The 24,068-nt window shown below is 38.1% G+C and overlaps 1 protein-coding gene across 3 annotated transcripts in view; it reads right to left on the bottom strand.

Moving 5' to 3' along the window:
• LOC126241142 (uncharacterized) overlaps positions 1-24,068 on the bottom strand; it is a 227,942-nt gene that overhangs the window by 16,676 nt on the left and 187,198 nt on the right. For all 3 annotated transcript variants that reach the window (XM_049947980.1, XM_049947984.1, XM_049947981.1), the window contains 2 exons: positions 20,683-20,867; positions 7,806-7,968 (listed from right to left, as the gene is read on the bottom strand). In XM_049947980.1, coding sequence (XP_049803937.1) covers positions 7,806-7,968; positions 20,683-20,867 — 348 coding nt within the window. The remainder of the gene's footprint in view (positions 1-7,805; positions 7,969-20,682; positions 20,868-24,068) is intronic.

Here is a 24,068-nt window from a genome sequence, read left to right as displayed (position 1 = left end):
TGAGAAACTGGTGTCTGGGGGAAAAATCTATATGGCATGTGTGGTGAATCAGGCACTGAGATCACGACTATCGTGTTGTAAAGCATGCTCTGCAACAAGATATATTGTGTGTTGCCATTATACAATTCTGTCCATGCCCATTTGTCCTAAATGATAACTTGTGGTGTCATACCAATGTAGATGGCCAGACAGTATTTACATAACAGCTGGTACATGACATGTCATTTCACAGGTGGCTCCCTCTCTGTCTCTGATGATAGATGTTTTGTCAGTTACACGGCTGGTATAGGTGCCGGTAGAATGGTGCATAGTGCATGTCTTACGGCAGAGGCAGTCATGCATTTAGGAGTCATAAGGTAGGGAAATGGGTGCAGAAGAAGCACAGGGTCTGACCAGGATATTGCAGCAACTGGGAGAGGGGGGGGGGGGGTGAGGAGTGGAGCAATAAAAAGCTATTATAGGTGTGATTGGCAAAATGTAGACACAATGGGCTTCAGTTCAAGAAATGATCCCCGCCCCCTCTTCCACACTGGAATCTCAATTTATAATTTCTGGAATATACTTGAAATACTTATGTTTGCAATGTTTGTTCGTATATTCTGGAAGATTTGAAGTTTGTATAAATAGCAACACTTTCACGAAGAGAGGCCTCCGCAGTGGAATCGCTTTTTGAGACCGTCTACATGGTGATGTAGGTCAATGTCCCAGGCATTACACCCTGCAATCATTCACCCTGGTAGGCCATAATTTGCAGCTAACTGACAAAAAAAAAATTGGAATTTTCTGTGGTGCTCTATTGCTTTAAAATAGTAGCATTTTACAAACTGGTTGTATAGCGTAATGGTTATAGTACTAGCCTCATATGCAAAAGATTGTAGGTTCAAATCTGGCTATGAACTTTGAAGTCTTTTATTTTTAAATCTTTACTGAAATGAATTTGATAATTATTTTTGTTCAGTTACCTGGTATAAATGCATTTTTTTTTAATTTCTGCCCCCTTGTAATGTTTTTTTTTAAATGTCCTGTCAACTTTTTCAATTGCTTTCAGTTTCAATTCACATCATTTGTTTTCCAGTTTGAATCTTTGTGCAAGTAAAGTTAATTATTTAAATATTTTTATTTATCTATCTTAAAATGCCAATCTATTGATTAAAAAGCAAAGGACAAAATAATCCATTTATATGTGCAGTGGTGTCACAACAGTAATTTTCTTTGCAAGATGTACAAGGGTAAGCCAATTATTATCCACCATTTTGTTATATTTTTGTTTATTTTGTCTTTTCACATTGATGATGCATGCTTTGTTTGTTTGTTGTTATATCTTTGCAATTTTCAAGCTGCTATGTTAGTTTTGTTATCGCTGCCGTGCTGTTAATCATGGCTGCTCCGCTGTCTATTTGCACCAAAGAAGAGCAACATTCAGTGATCCATTTTTTGTGATCAAAAGGCATATCAGGGGCTGAAATTCATCGAAGACTTTCAGTACAGTACGGGAACAGTGTTTTGCCACAACAGTGTCTAAGAATTGATTGAAGAATTCCGAAATGGTCACACAAGTGTTACGCATGCTGAAGGAGCCGGACGACCGTTTACTGCCACAGATGAAGAAACTTTTGAGTGTTCATGTGAAATGATTCTCTTAGACAGCTGATTAACTATTGACAAAGTGGCACATTGTCTGCAAATTAGTCATGGTTCTATGTATTAAATCACCCACAACAGACTTGGATTTCATAAAGTTTGTGCGAGATGGGCCCCAAAAAGCTCACATAGTTGCATAAACAAATTTGGACATACGCAAAAACCATTTGGATCGCTATGGTAATGAAGGGGGCACTTTCTTAGACACGATCATTACTGGTGACGAAACATGGATCCATCATTACGAGCCAGAGAGTAAACAGCAGAGTATGGAATGGAAACACCCAAATTCACCATGCAAGTAAAAGTTCAAGAACCATTCGTCCACAGGAAAACTGATGCTTACAGTTTTTTGGGACGCACAATGTTGAGTACTGGAACATTATGGGGAAAGGGGCACAATAGTAAACAGTGTATGTTACAGTGAGATGCTTACTACCAGGCTAAAGCCTGCAATTCAAAGCAAATGCCAAGGATTGCTGTCAAAAGGTGTGTTGTTGCACAACAATTCCCATCCACATACTGCTGCCCACACTGCTTGAAACGCTCCAGAAACTCAAATTTGAAGTACTGGATCATCCTCCATGTATCGGGCATGGTTGTGTGTGATGTCCTTAGGTCAGTTAGGTTTAAGTAGTTCTAAGTTCTAGGGGACTGATGACCTCAGATGTTAAGTCCCATAGTGCTCAGAGCCAGCCATCCTCCATGTAGTCCCCCGATCTTGCTCCTTCTGACTATCACTTGTTTTCTCCACTCAAACAGGCATGAAGGGTCCGTTGATTTGCCTTGGACGAAGCAGTGAAAGAAGCGGTGCATTCCGCCCCGCAGCTCAACTGAGAACCTTCTTTTATGAGGGCACAAGGAAGCTTGTACAACGATGGACCAAGTGCGTTGAAACCAAGGAGAATGTTGAAAAATGATGTTCTTGTAAGTCTCCTATTTGACTACAATAAAATTTTATAACTACTTTGCAGATAATAATTGACTTACCCTTGTACGTTTTCTTGAATGATAGTAATCATAAAAACATTTAAAACATTAACGCTTTTTGAACTATGGAAAAAAATTAAGCTGATTTCAATGCAAAAATGGATTATAAGCACAGAAAAACTCAATCAAAATGAGGAATACATATAACAAATGTAATAACATGAACAAAATAAATGATGATGAAATGGAAGAAATTAAATTGATGTTAAAACATGGCAATCATTAACATCACATGCACAATGATTTCCGCTGGAAAATGAATGACAGGAATTAAAAATGAGAGTAACTGAAAAAAGTTAATATGGTGATTAAAATAATGTGACAAAGGAATAGAAATTTAAAAAGTACATTTAAACCAATTAATTTAATAAAAATAATTGTCTAAGCCATTTCAATTAAGATATAAAAATATAAGATGTATAACAAAATAATAAGCAACCTGTACCATAAAAGGAATTTAATTTCTTAACTGGTTCCTTCTTCAGAAGGTTATACCTAATGCGTTATTTGCGAGTAGCAATAATAAGATGCATACAGCAAAATGCCATGGTTCTAAAAAAATACAGCAGCAGTACATAATACAATACTGAATCCATTAATATTGTAAGAGTTCATATATGCTTACATTTATGCATCTACGAGCTCTTATTGTATTACTGGATTCAGTATTGTATTGCTTACATGTAAGCATCTATTAGCTTAGGGCCATGGTGTTTTGCTGCATGCTTCTTATAGTAGACAGTCACAAATAAGGTGACAGATATAAATTTTGACTATGGGCACTAGGTGCCCAAAACTGATAAAGAAATTAAATTTCTTTTAGATTAGATTATATTAGAGATTAGATTCAGTTTTTGTTCCATAGACCCAAAAAATGACATGATTCTCGTGGGTGTGGAACATGTCAGAATGTATAACATAAAAACATCAAACATTTGAATATAATACTTACTACCCTGATTATTTGTCAGGAGATAGTCGAAATAGGTTAATACAATGCAGTAAACTGGAACTGCTAATATTTACAGAATTAACATGCTGTCAGAATGAAACACAGTTATGCACTATTAATAAATTTATCATACACAAAATACCTAATCTTGACTGTTGTGACCAAGTGTTGTCAAAACTAAAATCTAACAGATATTTTTACTTAAGCTTAACAGTATCTGTTAAGATATTCATCTATGGAGTGGAAGGAGTTGCCTATCAAAAAGTCTTTCAAACTCTGTTTAAACTGTGCTTTATCTGAAACCAAGTTTTTATTGGTTGATGGCAATTTATTAAAAATGTGTGTTTCTGAATATTGGACCACTTTTTGGACCAAGGTAAGTGATTCAGGTCTTTATGTACATTGTTCTTATTCCTAGAATCACTTACCTTGGTCCAAAAAGAGGTCCAATATTCAGGAACACACATTTTTAATAAACTAAAAACTTGAGGTTTCAGATAAAGCAACTGGTTGCTTATTATTTCATTATATACAACTACAGTTGCTGAAGATGAATAAAATACTAAATATAAGATGTCAAAGCACCTAACAAGCTTAAAACCCACAACCTTTTGCATATGAGGCTAGCACTATAACCATTATGCTATGCAACCAGTTTGTAAAATACTAGTATTTTAAAACAGTAGAGCATCATGCAAAATTCCAAAATGTTTTTTTTCCCCCGTCAATTACTTGCAAATGATGGCTCACCAGGGTGAATGGCTTCAGGGTCTAACATCAGGGACCTTAACCTACTTCACTATATAGATGGCTTCAGAAAGTTGATCCACTACTGGGAACCTCTCCTTGTCAGTCCAGCACTTACTTCAGTTCTTTTCTGACTATGCTGGTGTTGATGTTCTGACCCTGCATATTGATTTGGACTTGATTGTGGTTTCAATGTTAAAATAGATGAGGTTATCTTCTTCAAATAGGCAAATGGGTTTCATGACAGCACACTGTATATTTAATGATGTGGCATATTTTCTATGCAATATACTAAATGTAGTAAGAAAGCAGTTTTAGTTCTGTCACAAAATATCACAACTGTGCTTCTATTAATAATTAAATTACATCATATTATATTTCTTCATTGGAAGGGATAGATTGCTAGTCACCACATAAATGAGGCACTGATTCGCAGACAGGCACAATGAAAAAAATTGCTAAAATGCTTAAGCTTTCATACAAGCACAACTCACACGTGCATAGCTAATGTCTCTGGGCACTTGGGCTTGACTGCAACTGCATCTGATGTGAGCTACAATCTATTGGAGCTTGTGGTGGGGGCAATGAGGATACATGGGTGGGTGAAGACACTAGAACTGCCTCTGTGTGTGTGAGAGAGGGGGGGGGGGGGGAGGCATGTGCGTGCAGGAAGTGGAGGGGACAGGAAAATCCTGCTAGGTGCAATGTCGGGATGCTGTGCTGGGGGCCTGGAGGAGGAGAGGGGGAGGGGGGCGGGGGAAGAAAGAGGAGAGAAGTGAAAAGACTTGGTGCATTAGTGAGATAGAAAGTGTGTGCAGTGCTGGAGAGGGAGCAGGCAAGGGGATAGGTGAGTGATGGATATAGACTAACGAAGGCAAAGGCCAGGGGAGTTAAAGGGAATGAAGGATATGTTGTAGGTAGTGATCTCACATGCACAATACAGAGAAGCTGGTGTTGGCACGAAAATGCAGATGTTGCAGCTTTTGAAGAAGCACATCATTTTGGGAGGCATGTTCAGCAGCTGGGTGGTCTAGCTGTCCCCTGGCCACAGCTTGGCAGTGGCTTTCATGGCAACAGCTTGGCAGTGGCTTTCATGCAAACAAACAGCTTGTCAGTTGTTACGCCTGCGTAGAAAGCCACACAGATCACATGTGTACTTTTATAGGTGGCCCTGCCTTTGATGGGGTAGGAGATGGTAGAATATGTGTGGGACAAGTCTCACATCTAAGTCTATTGAAGGGACATGAGCCTTGAGGCAAAGGGTTGCGGGCCACAGGAATGGGGGAGGGTATTGTGGAGGTTTCATAATGGCGGAAGACTAATGTGGGAGGGTAGGGAGGATACTAATTTCAGGGCACAATGAGAGGTAGTAGAAACCCTAGTGAAGAATGTGATTTTGTTGCTCCCATCCTGGGTCATACTGACTCACGAGAGGAATGCTTCTTTGTCACAAGAGAGTGGTACTGAGTCATGAGAGGAGTGCTCCTTTGTCGCCAGATAGTAAGTACAAGGGGAGTGGTAGGTGACTGGTGAGACAAGGCATGAGAGATCTGTTTCTGGACAAGGTTGGGAGGGCAATTTCAGTTCATGGAGGCTTCAGTGAGACCTTTTGCATATTTGGAGAGGGACTGATCATCACTACTGTTGTGATGACCATGTGTAGCTAGGCTAGGCTTTTTTGTATTGAAGGAGGCAGCTGTCAAAGTAGAGGTATTGTTGTTAGTTAGAAGTTCGATGTGGAAGAAGGTACTGATGTAACCATCCTTCAAGCTGAGGTCAACATAAAGGTAGGTAGCTTACTGGGTTGAGGAAGATCAGATGAAGTGAATGAGGGAGAAAGTATTGGGGTTATGGAGGAATGTGGATAGGGTGTCCTCACCCATGGTCCAGATCAATATGTCGTTGGTAGATTTGAACTATGTGATGGGTTTAGGATGTGTCTAGGTGGCCCATGAAAAGACTAGCACTGAATGGTGCCACATGAATGCCCACTGCTGCACTGTGGATTTTTTTGTAGGTGATGCCTTCAAAGGGAAGTAATTGTGGGTGAGGATATAGTTAGTCATGGTGACCAGGAAGGAGAGTGTAGGTTTGGAGTCAGTCAGACATTGGGACATGTAGTGCTCAACAGCATCAAGGCCATGGGCAATGGAGATGTTAGTATAGAGGGAGATGGCTGCCAGGTGGTAAAGGAACAGGAACTGTGGAGAGTCGTGTAGAAAATAGTTGGTGTCCTTTATACAGGAGGATAAATTACATGTAATAGGTTGAAGGAGTTGGTCCACAAGAACAGAGATTCTCTTTGTGGAGGCACAGTAACCAGCCACACTGAATCATCCTGTGTGGTTCATTTTACGGTCTTAAAAAGCATGTAGATGGTGTGGGGAGGGGGGGGGGGGGAGGATAGAGACTCAGAGGAGGGGTTCTGGGATGGACCTACAGATTTGCAGAGGGACTTCTGATTTCTGGAATGGGGTTACTGTGGCAGGGTTGCAGGGGAGCATATCTGACAACTGGTGGAGTCCCTCCTCTAGGTAATCGCTATGGCTTATAACCACAGTGGTATTCCACCATCCACCAACCCATACAATATCCTTGTCCATCCCTAAGCCACCCTCACTCTCAACCCCTTGCCCCATGCTCATATTCCTGCAATAGACCTAGATGCAATCCCATACATCCTCCCACTGCCAAATACTCCAGTTCTGTCACAGGACTCTCCTACCCCACCAAAGGCAGGGCCAGCTGTGAAACCAACTGTGTGATCTACCAACTAAACTGCAACCACTGCTGCTTTCTGCATGGGCATGACAACTAACAGCTGTCTGTCCACAAGAATGGCCACCGCCGAACTGAGGCCAAGAGACAGCTGGACCACCCAGTTGCTGAACATGCCACCAAAATGATGTGACTCACTTCATTGACTGCGCCACAATCTGCACCTTCTGGATTCTTCCTGTCCACACACCTAATGGTCCTTTTCCCTTCTGTAATTCACTCTTCTTCTCCCCCTCCCCCCCCCCCCCCTCCCCAACCCCCCAGTACAGCTTCCTGACAGTAAATCTATAATCTATCCTGTCACTGCCACATCCCTGCACACTACCACAGGCAGAACTAGCATTTTCTCCCACCCTTGCTATCCCTTCCCTTCCCCTCCCCACCTCACCCCCATGCCTCCTCCTTACCCCACAACCCACTCAGCAGATTGCTGTTCACTTCAGACGCAGTCACAGTTGGGCTCGCACCTGGAGACTGGCCACTTGTATGCAAGTTGTGCTTGTGTGAACGGGTTTTTCTACTTCAGAAGAAGGACTTCTTCTGCAAGCTTAAACACCTAAGCAGTCTTTTTCATTGTGTTTGTCTGTGATTCATTGTCTCCTCTAAGTGGTGAGTAGTAGTAATTTAGCCTTTCCATGTTGTTGTTAATCCATCCACGACTTTCAATTGTTTTATATTTCTTTATTAATAAACTTACTTTGTGTATCCAAGATCCAGTGCGAGCTGCAAGGCTTTTAAGCTTCTTGCTCCAGAACGGCATGAAAATATCAGAGGTGCATTCAGGCCGGGCTTCTTTGCTCCATATTTCTTTTGGAAATCATTTTCTGAGAGATCTTTTAAAGCACTCTGGAGCTCGGTCACTAAAATGCAATGCCATAAAGTTTTTAGTCAGGCTGGTGCTTAACCTACACTTATACTTAAATCACTTCGGACCCCTCTTCATATTTTCTCGCTACTTCAGTTGAAGGGATTGGTGGAAGAATGTGCTAATCCTCAATTTTGCACAGCTTAACTACATGTTATCTTTTCAAATTCACCACACATCCTGGTACCAATTAGACCTGTCTAATATATGAACTATTTTGTATTACGTAAATACTTTGAGGAGTAAAGGAGCCACACACTGAAAAGCAGAAGAGTTGACTTGCAGACAGGCACACATACAAAGACAGAACACTTGCTAGCTCTCTCTCTCTCTCTCTCTCTCTCACACACACACACACACACACACACACACACACACACACACACACCTGTGCCCCTATGTGGTGCTGGCTTGATCCTCCTAAACTGTTTATATTCTATGGGAACTTTCCTACTATAATTGTGTAGTATTATTGTATTAATATTCTTGTCTTTGAATTTATTCTTTCTAGCAATAACTGAAAATGACACTCTTGAGTTTAGCACTTTCTTCTGCCAATACCTTCAATCATTTCATAACTTGAATGTTAGGTACATGTTCCCTAGATCATTTACACAACTTAGTGTAATTTGTGGATTGAATTACAATACAAGCTACTTAAGTCAGTTTTGATTTTTTATATGGCTGTATGTTGCCCTTTTGCAAATAAGTTTTATAATGAGACAATAATTTCACAAAAATATAAATATGCTCTTTTTGTACACTACATGCTCTACAAGTTTCTTAATTTAAATTGTCTGTAGAACTGAAATGAGTGTCAAGCAGAAACATTTTCTGTTTGCTTTCAAAGCCATTCTTCATATAGTTTACATTATTGGTAATTGGCCAATCATGTTTAAAAGAATAATTAGCCACCATCATATTCAGAGAAGAATAATGAAGGTCATTTTTTATGATATTAAAATTACAGACATCATCATTATTATTATCAACTGCAATGGAGGATTGTTTACTATGAATTTCCTTAAAGAAAATATGCTCTGTGTAACTGCAACAATAATGCAAAACTCTTTCATGATTTGCCTATTAAGGCACATTATGGGTGATTGACATATACTGTTCTTACTGCACATTTTTATACAATGAAAACTTTTTCCTGAAAAAAGTGTTAATTTTAATGCTACACATTCCACTTTTGATTTGATAAGACAAATCCTTAACATTTCCCAGAGCCATCCATCATTCTTTCACCTCTCTCACATTTCAGATTCATGGTGGTGTGCTACACCTTGCCTAAAGATGTGTTTCCAGAATCAGTCCATGTTAAGTGACATAATGATTTCCACTTGACCCTCTCCAATTTTGTTGAAATTTTTACAGGATGTGCATACAGGTCTCACATGAAGCCACGCCACAATACAGTTTGAAAAGCAGTATGGTGGGACCACTAGCCATGCTTTTGTAAAGGCCAGTTTTTCCATATTGTGATAGGTATGAATAAATTACCAAGTTTGCTTTATCGTTGCTTATTATATAAGCAAACTCCCATGCTGAAATTTGTGATTCTGCTCGATGTTTTAGGTACAACTATCTAGATGCTGAAAATTTGTTTACTGTACAGCAAGTTTATTACAGTTTGCTATCAAAGCAGCTCATACATCTTTGTTGTGACAAATTTGGATCATATTTTTGCAGATTGTTGAAATGTTACCCCTCAAGCTACAGTTTGATTCTACGAGGTGCATTCAAGTTCTAAGGCCTCCGATTTTTTTTCTAATTAACTACTCACCCGAAATCGATGAAACTGGCGTTACTTCTTGACGTAATCACCCTGCAGACGTACACATTTTTCACAAAGCTGACGCCATGATTCCATGGCAGCGGCGAAGGCTTCTTTAGGAGTCTGTTTTGACCACTGGAAAATCGCTGAGGCAATAGCAGCACGGCTGGTGAATGTGCGGCCACGGAGAGTATCTTTCATTGTTGGAAAAAGCCAAAAGTCACTAGGAGCCACGTCAGGTGAGTAGGGAGCATGAGGAATCACTTCAAAGTTGTTATCACGAAGAAACTGTTGCGTAACGCTAGCTCGACATGCAGGTGCGTTGTCTTGGTGAAACAGCACACGCGCAGCCCTTCCCGGACGTTTTTGTTGCAGTGCAGGAAGGAATTTGTTCTTAACAAAATTTTTGTAGGATGCACCTGTTACCGTAGTGCCCTTTGGAACGCAATGGGTAAGGATTACGCCCTTGCTGTCCCAGAACATGGACACCATCATTTTTTCAGCACTGGCGGTTACCCGAAATTTTTTTGGTGGCGGTGTATCTCCGTGCTTCCATTGAGCTGACTGGCGCTTTGTTTCTGGATTGAAAAATGGCATCCACGTCTCATCCATTGTCACAACCGATGAAAAGAAAGTCCCATTCATGCTGTCGTTGCGCGTCAACATTGCTTGGCAACATGCCACACGGGCAGCCATGTGGTTGTCTGTCAGCATTTATGGCACCCACCTGGATGACACTTTTCGCATTTTCAGGTCGTCATGCAGGATTGTGTGCACAGAACCCACAGAAATGCCAACTCTGGAGGCAATCTGTTCAACAGTTATTCGGCGATCCCCCAAAACAATTCTCTCCACTTTCTCGATCATGTCGTCAGAGCGGCTTGTGCGAGCCCGAGGTTGTTTCGGTTTGTTGTCACACGATGTTCTGCCTTCATTAAACTGTCGCACCCACGAACGCACTTTCGACACATCCATAACTCCATCACCACATGTCTCCTTCAACTGTCGATGAATTTCAATTGGTTTCACACCACGCAAATTCAGAAAACGAATGATTGCACACTGTTCAAGTAAGGAAAACATCACCATTTTAAGTATTTAAAGCAGTTCTCATTCTTGCTGCTGGCGGTAAAATTCCATCTGCCGTACGGTGCTGCCATCTCTGGGACGTATTGACAATGAACGCGGCCTCATTTTAAAACAATGCGCATGTTTCTATCTCTTTCCAGTCCGGAGAAAAAAAATCGGAGGCCTTAGAACTTGAATGCACCTCGTAATTTTCACTTGACTTTGTTTTCAACTGTTAAATGTAAAAATGCTGGGAATTTCACCTGAAAATAAGTGCATGTTCTCAGAGCATGAAGAGTGTAGTGGTAAATCCCTAAATAGCACAGAAACAACCTACATGAACAGATAAACTTTTCCAAAAGTCAAATATTGAGCAAATTAATTTTTATTTTAAGAAAAACAAAGACAACTGTAACAGCTTTAACATATCTTACAGTAGTTCCAAATGTGAATAGTCAAACTCCACACGTTCTTTGCTCATAGTAGAAGTCAAAGCACATTTTTGAACTTCTGCATTACCTCTGAACTGGTTTGTCCCAAAAATGAAACAAACTTTTCTTGGTCGAAAATAATGAGCTCTTGCTAATGGTGTGAGGAACAGCCTTTTGACAATCAGACAAAATTGATGAATAATTTATAATCAACTTTAATCTTGGCTAACTCAGTAATCACTTGAGTGATCAAGACACCACTTACACATTCTTATGACACGCTGGCTGGCTGCGAACAACGAAGAAATCAACATCAGAAAGTAATTCTGTCATAAGAAACAGTCTGCAAAAATATGATCCAAGTGTGTCACTATAAGATTTATGAGCTTATTTTAGAGCAAACTGTGATAAATGTTGTGTACAGTAATCACATGTTCAGCAACTGGGCTGTTGTACCTAAAAAGTTGAGCACCATCATCAAATTTCTGTAAGGGAGTTCACTTATATCATGAGCAATGGCACAGCGAACTTGTTGATTTATTCTTATCTGTTGTGATGTGGAAAAACTGGCCTTTACAAAAGCATGGCTGGTGGTCCCACCATATTACATATCACTCAAGTTGTAATTTGGTATGTTCACGATCTGCCCCCATCTGTCCCTATTCCATGCACTGCTCCCACTTCAGCCTCTCACACATCATTTCCACCCCCAGCCTGCATAGTCCTTTTGCTCCCTCAAACATAAAAATGTATTGCACAAATCAAGCAAGCACAAGAAAAGAAAATCTCAATGGAATAAGACAGCAGTTAAAAAGAAAGAAAGAAAGAGTTTTGAGCAAACAATAATAGAAAAATTATAAAATAAGCTGAATTACACAAAATTATTCAGAAATGTATTCAAGAGTATGTAAGGATATAGAAAAAAATTCTGTAACCAAAACAATTGAAAATATCACATTTAATCAGTTACGACTACAGATGGCAAAATAACTAACAACAGTCAGAAAGTTGTACAAGAACATTTTTTAAAATGTTTGTGCAGCTCACATGATGAATCGAACATAGATAGTTAATAGCAAAAATAATGACATTCCAGAAGAAATGCCAAATGAACTGTATAATATTACAAGAGGTATGAAGCAATAAAAGTGACCAGTAGATGATGACGTTTAAATGCAAATTATTATAGCAAGAGTAAACATAACACAAAATTAACTCACAAAATTATTTACAGAATGTCTGTGGAGAAAAATAATTTTCCAAAACTATGGCATTCTTTTAATTGTTCTACATCACAATAAAGGAAACAGATAAGACACAAAGTACTAAATACCTATCAATTTCCTTCCCATAACACACCAGAGGTCCAAACAAATATCGATGGAAAGCACAGTAAGTACGAGACTAACTGTCGCAAAGAAAGAAGAGAAAATGGATAATCTGGGCAAAATAATCAGAAGAATATCCAAAAAAATACTATGCAATGTGCAGATGTGCATGGGGAGCATGTAGATGAAAACTCATGACAGAAGATTTCAAAATGAATATCAACAAGAACAAAATAAAAATTTAAGTCCCTAAAGGGAAAGATTATTAAAATGCAACACATCTACCCAGTAAACAGCTCTACAAGTGAGTAAAAAAATGCAGAAAATCAAGATTCAGTTACTGAAGAAGGCGTGGAACATGTAGCCAAAAAATATAGGGCAGAAGAAGCCCAGTAATGTATTGCTGTTTTCTTTTAATCTGTTATCTAGATACAAGAACAGACAAAATGTTGCATATCAGTTAGTGTAAATGAATATAAAATACAATATTGTATCATAATTTCAAATAATTATTTGTGGAATGTATGTGGAGCAAAATAATTTTCCACAACTATGACAATGTTTTAACTGTTCTATTTCACAAGAAAGGAGACAGACAAGACAAAATATAATATATACATATCAACCTCCAATAGATGACACAACTAAGCACTATTGTAGTTAAGAAAAAATGTAAAAAAATATTTACTAAAAAAGAAAAATAATACAAATAAGATTAAAAATCTACATACAACTGTTTGGCCATCTGGCACACAGATATATGTTTGTCCGAACCAGAAGATACACACTACTGGTCTAACACACTACACTACAATGTTATATCACAAATTTTGTCACTTAACAAAACTAGATTTCCTCATTTGTTTGGATAGTTGGCCTCTGGCACACTGAGGCACAACTCAGGATTGACAGGGTCTCAGGAATCCTTCCTGGCTGTCTCTGGAACTTATCTCCTGGCTGCCTCTGGAAGGTGTTCAGCCATGGCGTGTCTATTTTTATGATGTATGGCCTCTTCTTGCTTGTCTCTCAGCCATGTTGGCTTGCAGTTCATCAATTGATATTTTGCCTGTCAGCAAGTTCAGCTTGTGCCATAGCTCCTGACTTCTTATGATGTTGCAGGCTCGTGAATTGCCAAAGATGTTCCTATCCTGGTCTGTACATCTTCTCTACTGGTACACTCCCAGAGGACATGATCCAGGGTGCCAATTGCTCCACATTCACAAGTATATGTGGTGTGTTTTCAGTAAATAGCTATGAAATGACCCATGTCCCAATAGGTGGAATATAGCTCCCTTGATTTGAAGGACATATGACGTTCTTGATCTTTATTTTATGTTTGGGAGGAACTGGTAGGTTCTCCCTCTGTTTCTACCCTGTCCCAGGTTTCTTGCCACTCTCTATCAGTGCATGCCTTTATTTCCTTATTTGATGTGGTACCTGTGCTGATTATTTCCTTTATCTCATCATATTTGTCTTCTTGAGCCAATATTGTGCACACCTCTCCTCCTTACTGCTAGGCCCAACACTGTAAGCTGAGTTTCACCATTAATGCCTCAGCTGGTATTGTTCTGCACATTCAGGAGAAGGAGTACACTTGTCTGAGCTTGCTGAAAAACCTGTACTTTTCTGGCTCCATCAGCCCATATGCTTGACCCATAGTTCTCAATAGTGATCAGCACTGTGTTTGCACTTAGAGGCAGCTGAAAACTTCTTTGTCTTATTGTTGCTGTTTTGATCAGGAATCTAATGCTTATCTGGCAAACAATTCGTATGTGTGCAATAAACTTTTAATGTCTGTTGATGTTTAAACCTATATACTTCTTTTCTCTTCAGAGGTTGGTCATTTAGTCTGACTGCGGGGTTTCTCAATCTGGATAATGTCTATTTTGGTAATATTCTGTAGCTGATTCAGTAAAGGCTCTGTGCCTAGAAGCCAGAACTCTGGGCCACTGAGCCCACCCGGGCAGCCTTTTTTGATATTTTTCACAATTTTCTTTCCTGGGCATTCCAGTTTCACTTGCCTGCCTGTGCAGTAATCTCATAGGTTGTTATGGACACACCTGGGATAGTCCATCTGCTTCATTCTTTTGAACAGGGCAGGGCACCATAAGATATCAGATGTCCCAGCTACATCGATCATTATGCCTATAACATGCTCATCATCTGGACTGTTCACAATATGCTTTGATTTACTGCATCCTTGGTGAAGTTGCCTTTCCTGAAACCAACCATAGTGCAGGGGGCTCAGGCGAATTTCTTGTCTGTGTTCTCTCGGGTTATGGCACAGGTTTTGCTGTACTTTGGGTGGGAGATTTATCAAACAAACTGTCCTGTAAGAGTTTTGTTCTCTTGGGTCTTTACCTTCCCCCTTTTTTGGTGTAGTGATATTTGAAATATTCCAGGGCCTGGAAACATGTCCCTGCAAAAAAACATTCATTTAATATAGCTGTTAGGAACAATTTGGTCTACCAGCTAATGTAACACTTCTGCGATATCTCTATCTGGCCCACATGTGCTTTCTTCTTTAATTTCATTATTGCCAGTCTCATTCTTCCTGGGCAAAAGGACACACAATTCTACTATTAAGATGCTGCTCTAGTAATTCAGAGCGAAGATACTGATGGTATGCCGTGTCTCCCATCATCATATTGTCCAGCAGCAGTGTTCTCAGTAGGTACTGCACTGTTGTCTCCAAGTCTATCATCGTCATGCCATCGAATTATCACAATGCTAATAATACAGTGGGTGACTGAACCTTATTTGTTGCAAGTTTGTATGGAAAACCCTAAATATATGTTACCGTTTGGGCCTTACCATTTAGTCCGTGACATTTGCCTGCCATTTTTCTACTCTTGTTGGGGTAACAGTTCTTTGTGTTATTGTTTGACTGTTTGGTAGAAATTCAACCTTCTTCATTGTTCTTTTTCCCTAAGGATCTCTGGTAGTATCTTCTCACCTGCATCATTGTGCACATTAAAGACTGCAGCAAAAATGTATCTCACATATCGACTGGGTATTGTAGCTGTTTTTAACTTTTCCATGGGTGGTTGTATCTCCTGACTATTGAAAATGTTGACTAGTTATGTAAAATGTGTAGGTCCATCTTTTCTAATATGCACCATGCACTGCACTTCACATTTATCTGATGATTTGAATTATTTGTTTATATTCCATTGCCATGAGGATGCAAGTTGACTGCAAGTAAATTCTATCGAGTTGACTGTAAGTAAATTCTATGGGAGAAGTAGTTTTTATTCTGATCTTCGTCATGTAGAACTGAGCCATGCGTCATCACTAACTACTTGTACAGATGCTTGATATCAAGCACATTCTGCCTTCTCTTAGAAATGACATCAAGTATTGTTATTATTATTATTATTATTTCTTTACTTTCTCAGACGTTAAGTCTGGTTGAGAATGGAAAGTGACGCGGACCTTGATCAAGCGTCACTTCCTATTAACTGTACGGTATGTGTTATATTGCATTTAGGAACTTTCGGGTAATTGAACATGTGTCAATAATTACGGATTTCTGTAGTTGTATATATATGTTTGGATGTAGCTGTATTGCATTGATGTACTGGTGGATATTGTGTGGTATGACTCCTGTAGTTGATAGTATAATTGGTATGATGTCAACTTTATCCTGATGCCACATGTCTTTGACTTCCTCAGCCAGTTGGATGTATTTTTCAATTTTTTCTCCTGTTTTCTTTTGTATATTTGTTGTATTGGGTATGGATATTTCGATTAGTTGTGTTAATTTCTTCTTTTTATTGGTGAGTATGATGTCAGGTTTGTTATGTGGCGTTGTTTTATCTGTTATAATGGTTCTGTTCCAGTATAATTTGTATTCATCATTCTCCAGTACATTTTGTGGTGCATACTTGTATGTAGGAACTTGTTGTTTTAAAAGTTTATGTTGTAAGGCAAGCTGTTGATGTATTATTTTTGCGACATTGTCATGTCTTCTGGGGTATTCTGTATTTGCTAGTATTGTACATCCGCTTGTGATGTGATCTACTGTTTCTATTTGTTGTTTACAAAGTCTGCATTTATCTGTTGTGGTATTGGGATCTTTAATAATATGCTTGCTGTAATACCTGGTGTTTATTGTTTGATCCTGTATTGCAATCATGAATCCTTCTGTCTCACTGTATATATTGCCTTTTCTTAGCCATGTGTTGGATGCGTCTTGATCGATGTGTGGCTGTGTTAGATGATACGGGTGCTTGCCATGAAGTGTTTTCTTTTTCCAATTTACTTTCTTCGTATCTGTTGATGTTATGTGGTCTAAAGGGTTGTAGAGGTGGTTATGAAATTGTAGTGGTGTAGCCGATGTATTTATATGAGTGATTGCTTTGTGTATTTTGCTAGTTTCTGCTCGTTCTATAAAGAATTTTCTTAAATTGTCTACCTGTCCATAATGTAGGTTTTTTATATCGATAAATCCCCTTCCTCCTTCCTTTCTGCTTAATGTGAATCTTTCTGTTGCTGAATGTATGTGATGTATTCTATATTTGTGGCATTGTGAGCGTGTAAGTGTATTGAGTGCTTCTAGGTCTGTGTTACTCCATTTCACTACTCCAAATGAGTAGGTCAATATTGGTATGGCATAAGTATTTATAGCTTTTGTCTTGTTTCTTGCTGTCAATTCTGTTTTCAGTATTTTTGTTAGTCTTTGTCTATATTTTTCTTTTAGTTCTTCTTTAATATTTGTATTATCTATTCCTATTTTTTGTCTGTATCCTAGATATTTATAGGCATCCGTTTTTTCCATCGCTTCTATGCAGTCGCTGTGGTTATCCAATATGTAATCTTCTTGTTTAGTGTGTTTTCCCTTGACTATGCTATTTTTCTTACATTTGTCTGTTCCAAAAGCCATACTTATATCATTGCTGAATACTTCTGTTATCTTTAGTAATTGGTTGAGTTGTTGATTTGTTGCTGCCAGTAGTTTTAGATCATCCATGTATAGCAAATGTGTGATTTTGTGTGGGTATGTTCCAGTAATATTGTATCCATAATCTGTATTATTTAGCATGTTGGATAGTGGGTTCAGAGCAAGGCAGAACCAGAAAGGACTTAATGAGTCTCCTTGGTATATTCCACGCTTAATCTGTATTGGCTGTGATGTGATATTATTTGAATTTGTTTGGATATTAAGTGTGGTTTTCCAATTTTTCATTACTATGTTTAGGAACTGTATCAATTTAGGATCTATTTTGTATATTTCCAATATTTGTAGTAACCATGAGTGGGGTACACTATCAAAAGCTTTTTGGTAATCAATGTATGCGTAGTGTAGCGACCTTTGTTTAGTTTTAGCTTGATATGTCACCTCTGCATCTATTTATCAGTTGCTCTTTACATCCTCGTGCTCCTTTGCAACAGCCTTTTTGTTCTTCATTTATAATTTTGTTCTGTGTTGTATGTGTCATTATTATTATTATTATTATTATTATTATTATTATTAGGGAGGAGTAGTAGAGTTTTTGGAAGTGGCTAAGAAGAGAGGAAAACAAGGAATTGACATTGTGTCTGCCTATAAAGAAGAAAGAGACAAACATATTCTCAAATTCAGAACATGTCAAAAACATGAGTGTGACAGCGCGAAATACATTATAGCAGTGGAGTGTGATAGCATGCAACATAGAGGGAGATTATGAAAAAACACAGATCTCTGGAGAACCTTCAGAAGACAACAGCAATTACAAAGAGAATGTAATCAGTGATGAACATGACATGAGATTTAAAGCAGGTCCATGAGATGACAGTAAATTATATGCTGGAGGTAAATCCAAAAGACAGAGCACAGTTAATTACACAGAAGAGAACATATCTTGTGCCTTGATCAATGTGCAGACTACTTAGCAGACACCAAATGTTATAATTGCCATGACTATGGGTAAATTGCTAGTTCTAAGAACTGCATCTTATCTGTAGTTCCCTCCAAGTTCTGTTCATATACTGACTCAATTAATTCACTTTCTGGCTTGGTGACTGGGCCATCATATACTATCACCTTCAGCCTCTGTTTCCTAGGTGATCATACAGCTAACATTGACTGGGTATAACCATGAAAATATGAGTCATCATCATCATCTACAGCTTCCAGCCACTGGCTGGATCTGCTTGAAACATAAGTTTCTCCATCTTTTCCTGTCCTCTTGCCACATTTCTCTTTGCACTCTGTCTCAAAATCTTCTCCACTCTGTCTCAGTCTTCTCCTCTCTTCCACTCTGTCTCAGTCTTCTCCTCTCTTCCACTCTGTCTCAGTCTTCTCCTCTCTTCTTCACACATTCTCTCAAAACAAGGATCCAGTACTCTCTTGCTATTCCTCTTGGTCCCTTGCCTCCCAATTGTCATTTCCCTGTATTGGTAACCTTCAAACTCCCATTCTGTTAACATATCTGAATAATTACGCATTTTTGGCAGAATATCAGTCACTGACCAAGTAAACAAAATGTAAGGATCATGATTAGACAATATTGCCTACCAAAGCAATACAAGAATGCTTAATGAATTAATTGGAAGGAAATAGACAGGAAAGCAATATTTCAATCAACTACATACAGATGGTATGGGGGCAACTGTATTTGATCATCAATTGTTGTACAAAGGTCAAGAGAAGTTTGTGGGCAATAGTAGTACACAGATGCTGACATAACTGGGGAAAATACCAACGAAGTCCAATCAGATGGAATGAGGTGAATAGTAAAAGCTGGCAGCAATTCAAACAATACAAGATGGATAAGTCATACGAGACAATTCATGGACGTAAAATATTATTTTGAGTATAGAAGACGCACCAAAATAATGTAATGGTATGATGAATGACTAAGCATAAACCATTAAATGGAGGGTTCGCGTGGTGCAGAAGCATTTAAAAACATTGCACTATCAATAACTTAAAATAATTATGTAGTGGACAGAGATGAGTAAAGTGTGTTGTATATGCCAAAACTTAATAAATAACCACAGAAATAAAGAGGCACAATACTACAGAATTGTAGCAGTGAGCAGTGAGAATTATCGGGATATTTGACAGCAATGAGGGGGAGGGGGAGGGGTAGGAGGATGGGGGAGGGGGGGGGGGCAGGCAGGCTGGCAGCAGCAAAGGAAATAATTTGTCTGGACACAAAGAATGGAATATAGTGAGTAGGAGAACTCTTATTTCTATTCAACATCATGTCCAGCACTTATTGTACATTTGTAGATCACAGTTAGAGATACAGCTTCACACACTAAATGGTGCAAAAGGAATGGTGGCAGTAAGTTTACATATAGCACTATGAAATACTGACTGTATACAATCCAAAAGTTGTTGCACCAGATGGTATCAGCTATGTGGCACCAACTGACCAGACATTATCAAATAAGATGGTTACCCCAACCATGATGTTTGAATGTGAAGAAGCAGATGTATACTTCCAACTGAGCTACTGGTCATTAGCATATAATCATAATGTTATATTAAACAAGAATTATAATTATTCACAAAACAGAATGTGCAAACAAGTGGAAGACATACAGTCAGATTTCTTTTATTTTATATTTATTACTTTTGTATTCTAAGAAAAATACTGAGCCCAGCTGTTACATGTGAAACTCATAATAGTTCTCCTAAGTAAAACAGTAACAAATATGAAGCTTCTTTGAATACTAAAGTTCTTACTATATATGGTTTATTGTATGAGATGGTATACCATTGCCTTCCTCTCACCTGAGAACTAGGTCACCCATTCGGTCAACTTACCATTTCCTCTTAGATGGAGTACTTACAGAGAGGAAAGTCACATTAAATGGCAGAAAAAATCCTAGGATACAATGGGTATAAAACACTGAACCTTTCAATCTGTAATATTACATTTACATTCATAGTAACGAAGCTAAGTCACTGCATCTCCCATCAAAACACTACAGACTGAACATTTCTGCCAAATGTGCAGTGATAGTAATAAAATCTAATTTTTTAGGCATTAAGTGGATTCCTATTCACAGTAATTAATTTCTTCCACTCTTAGTATTTTAGCACAAGGTCATGTGGTTTGTGGTTTCACTGTACTAGAAAAATAATTTTTAAATTCAAAAGTTCTTACAAGGAATATTAACACTTCCAGGAAGTTCTCCAGTTTCTTGTAGCTCACGAGGCTCCCGAACATCAACCAAATAAAGTTCTTTTCTGGCTATTAAATTTACAAGGTCATCATAAGAGAGTGCTTTGTCTGCACTGATCTTTACAGGTGTTTTCTGAGTATCTTGGCACCATGCTGATGTACTAAAGCTGAAACAAAAAGAGAGGTAGTATGTGTTATTTATTTCAATTTCAATGACAGCATAAGAGTCTACCATTTCACCTCTCCCTCCTCTACAGGCCTTAACTTCTAATGGTGTTGGGGCTGCTATTTTATTAGGTACATACTGTACAGACTTTGTGAATGATAATTGGTGAAGTACTCCCAAAGTGTGTTCTAATGAGGAACAAATAACAAAAACACTGTGGTCACAGCTTTCTGTTTGGAACTAGCAACCAAGTGTACTGTCTGTAGAGCACAATGACTGAGATGAACTTTTATTTTAACCTCCAGGATAAATACTGTAAGTCAGATAAATGAAACTGTTTAATTTTAAACTGAATATGTTAATTTGCGAATATATGAAGGGAAAACAAACAGTTCGATGTTCTCGTGACAATGAAGTCATTATTGATGGAGTATAAATTCAGATTGGAGGAGGATGTGGATGGCAATAACAGTGCTCTAATGAAATTACCGGAATTCGGAATTCACATCAAGTGATTTATGGGAACTACAGAAAATCTACATCGGGATCGGTGCATAAGGATTTCAGCCACATTCCTTACAAATACGGCAACCTTACCGGAGCCAACTGAGGAGCTACTCGACCGAATATTAGCGGCTCCGGTCAAAGAAAACCATCGTAATGACCGGGTGAGCAGTATGCTGACCACATGCCCCTCCTATCCGCATACTCATCTGAGGATGACACGGCGGTTAGATGGTCCTGATAGGCCACTTATGGCCTGATCACAGAGTGCTTTTCTTACAAATGTGCCACCTTGCTCAGTGTTGCTTAAACATTATAAAAAAAATTACTCTATAAATGATTAACACCAGCACTGATTATACTTTGATACCTAGTGGCAAGACTAAACCTAAAGCAACTAAAATTACACTGATCAGTTACATACTATTGATAATTTTTTAACTGATGCCCAACAAATTAGAAGTGAAACGAAAATTGATGGTAAGTAAAAACTTATCAAATACCTAACAAAAAGGGAAAGAAGGTTCAGGACTAACAAAACATGAACAAGGATTTCTTCCTTTATTATTGGCAGCGCTACCATATAAAGCAAATATTGGTTTATTAGCTAGTGGAGCAGCTGGAATTGTAAAAGCGGTAATGGACAAGAAAAAGATGATGCAGAATTAGAAGAGCAAAAAAGGCTGTACCAATGAAGAAGAAAGCTGGTGCTGGAATACGAGAAAAATAGCAAAAAATAATCCATATGTATCGTAATGCATTAAGTAATTCTGACACACAAAAACATGCTAAACATTTAAAAATCAAATACCGGTACTCGCATGGTGTTTTTATGCTTGATGAATTACCTATACATCCTAGAGAATATGAAAATCTGGAAAAGTTAATTTACACACAGCTGATTCAGCTGGCTATCACTGGATCTGCTATTGTAAGAATAAAGATAAAAAAAATGTGTTTGATTCATTTAGAGGAAATATTCCTTAAGTAGTAGTTATTTATCTTGGCTCAAGTGAGTTGCACTATAATAGACAATGAATACAAAATTTTAATGAAGTATTTTGTGGCTATTTGTGTATATTTGTTTTAAAACTTGTCAGATAATTATAAGTTTAACAGTATTTTGAATCTAGTAAATGGACATTTTTGGAACTAAAGAGTGGTCTAAAAGCAGCTGCAAGTTCAATGAGCAAATAAAATTTGAAAGAGTCAAAACAGAACTGGAATCAAAAACCAAAGGTCTTCAGTCAATTACTAAAAAAGAAATAAATTCAAGAACAAAAAATTTAATTTAACATCATTAGTAGATGAAAATTAGAGAATGTAATTAAGCAACTGAATTAACTTTTTTAAAGCATCTAAAAGTTATATTGATTTTAAAGGTAGAAGACGGGTAGATATAAAAAAAATCCTGTAAACGGTTATGACACAGTTACCAAACAATATTTATTAAATGAGTTTGCGTCAGTTGATGCAGTCTTTTTGTCAGCTATCACTGAGTCTGCAACTAAACAATGTTGCTACAGAAGCCGAATACGAAAATGTTCTGACACAATTCAGCGAAGGAAATAGGATTTATGATAGTGCTATAGAAGATTATCATAAAAATAAACATAATGTCAATACAACTGTTAAATATGCTTTTGACAGATGCAGTGTGCTGGAAAGAAAGCTATATGATAAGCAAATAATTAAATTTACTTTATGAATGGCGGTGAACAAAAAAAAAAAGCATAAAATTGAGTATGTATTTCATGAAAAGTGTTGGCTAATCTGTGTGAAATAACTACTCTTAATCAATAATAAAAATATTGCATAAATAAAAACATCCTAACTGTAGAAAAGTTTCAGTAGATGCAAAAATAATTTTATCTGGTGAAATTTAATCTTACATTAATGAATAACCTTAATCACCTTTCGAATGATGGTGTCTAAAATGTATAAAATTTACTGATACACATCATCCAAAAGAACAACAACAACAACAAATGCAAGACATAGAATTGAAGGAACTTGTACATGTAAAACTAAAAAGTAGTTAAAAAGTAGTTAAAAAAATTGTAGGTGAAGGTGTGAGGAAATCTCTCACTCCTAATATTTGTGAAGGAATTATTAATGAATTACATATGACAAAAAAATTTAATATATATATGGTTATAATAGAGGGAAACATTCCACGTAGGAAAAATATATCTAAAAACAAAGATGATGTGACTTACCAAATGAAAGTGCTGGCAGGTCGACAGACACACAAACATACACACAAAATTCAAGCTTTCGCAACAAACTGTTGCCTCATCAGGAAAGAGGGAAGGAGAGGGAAAGACGAAAGGATGTGGGTTTTAAGGGAGAGGGTAAGGAGTCATTCCAATCCCAGGAGTGGAAAGACTTACCTTAGGGGGAAAAAAGGACGGGTATACACTCGCGCACACACACACACACACACATATCCATCCACACATATACAGACACAAGCAGACATATTTAAAGACAAAGAGTTTGGGCAGAGATGTCAGTCGAGGCAGAAGTGCAGAGGCAAAGATGTTGTTGAATGACAGGTGAGGTATGAGCGGCGGCAACTTGAAATTAGCGGAGATTGAGGCCTGGTGGATAACGGGAAGAAAGGATATATGGAAGAGCAAGTTCCCATCTCCGGAGTTCGGATAGGTTGGTGTTAGTTGGAAGTATCCAGATAACC

Source organism: Schistocerca nitens, chromosome 1, assembly GCF_023898315.1.
Source record: "Schistocerca nitens isolate TAMUIC-IGC-003100 chromosome 1, iqSchNite1.1, whole genome shotgun sequence".
NCBI lineage: Eukaryota > Metazoa > Arthropoda > Insecta > Orthoptera > Acrididae > Schistocerca > Schistocerca nitens.
The sequence above is the reverse complement of the archived record's forward strand: the minus strand, read 5'-3'. Positions and strand labels throughout refer to the sequence as shown.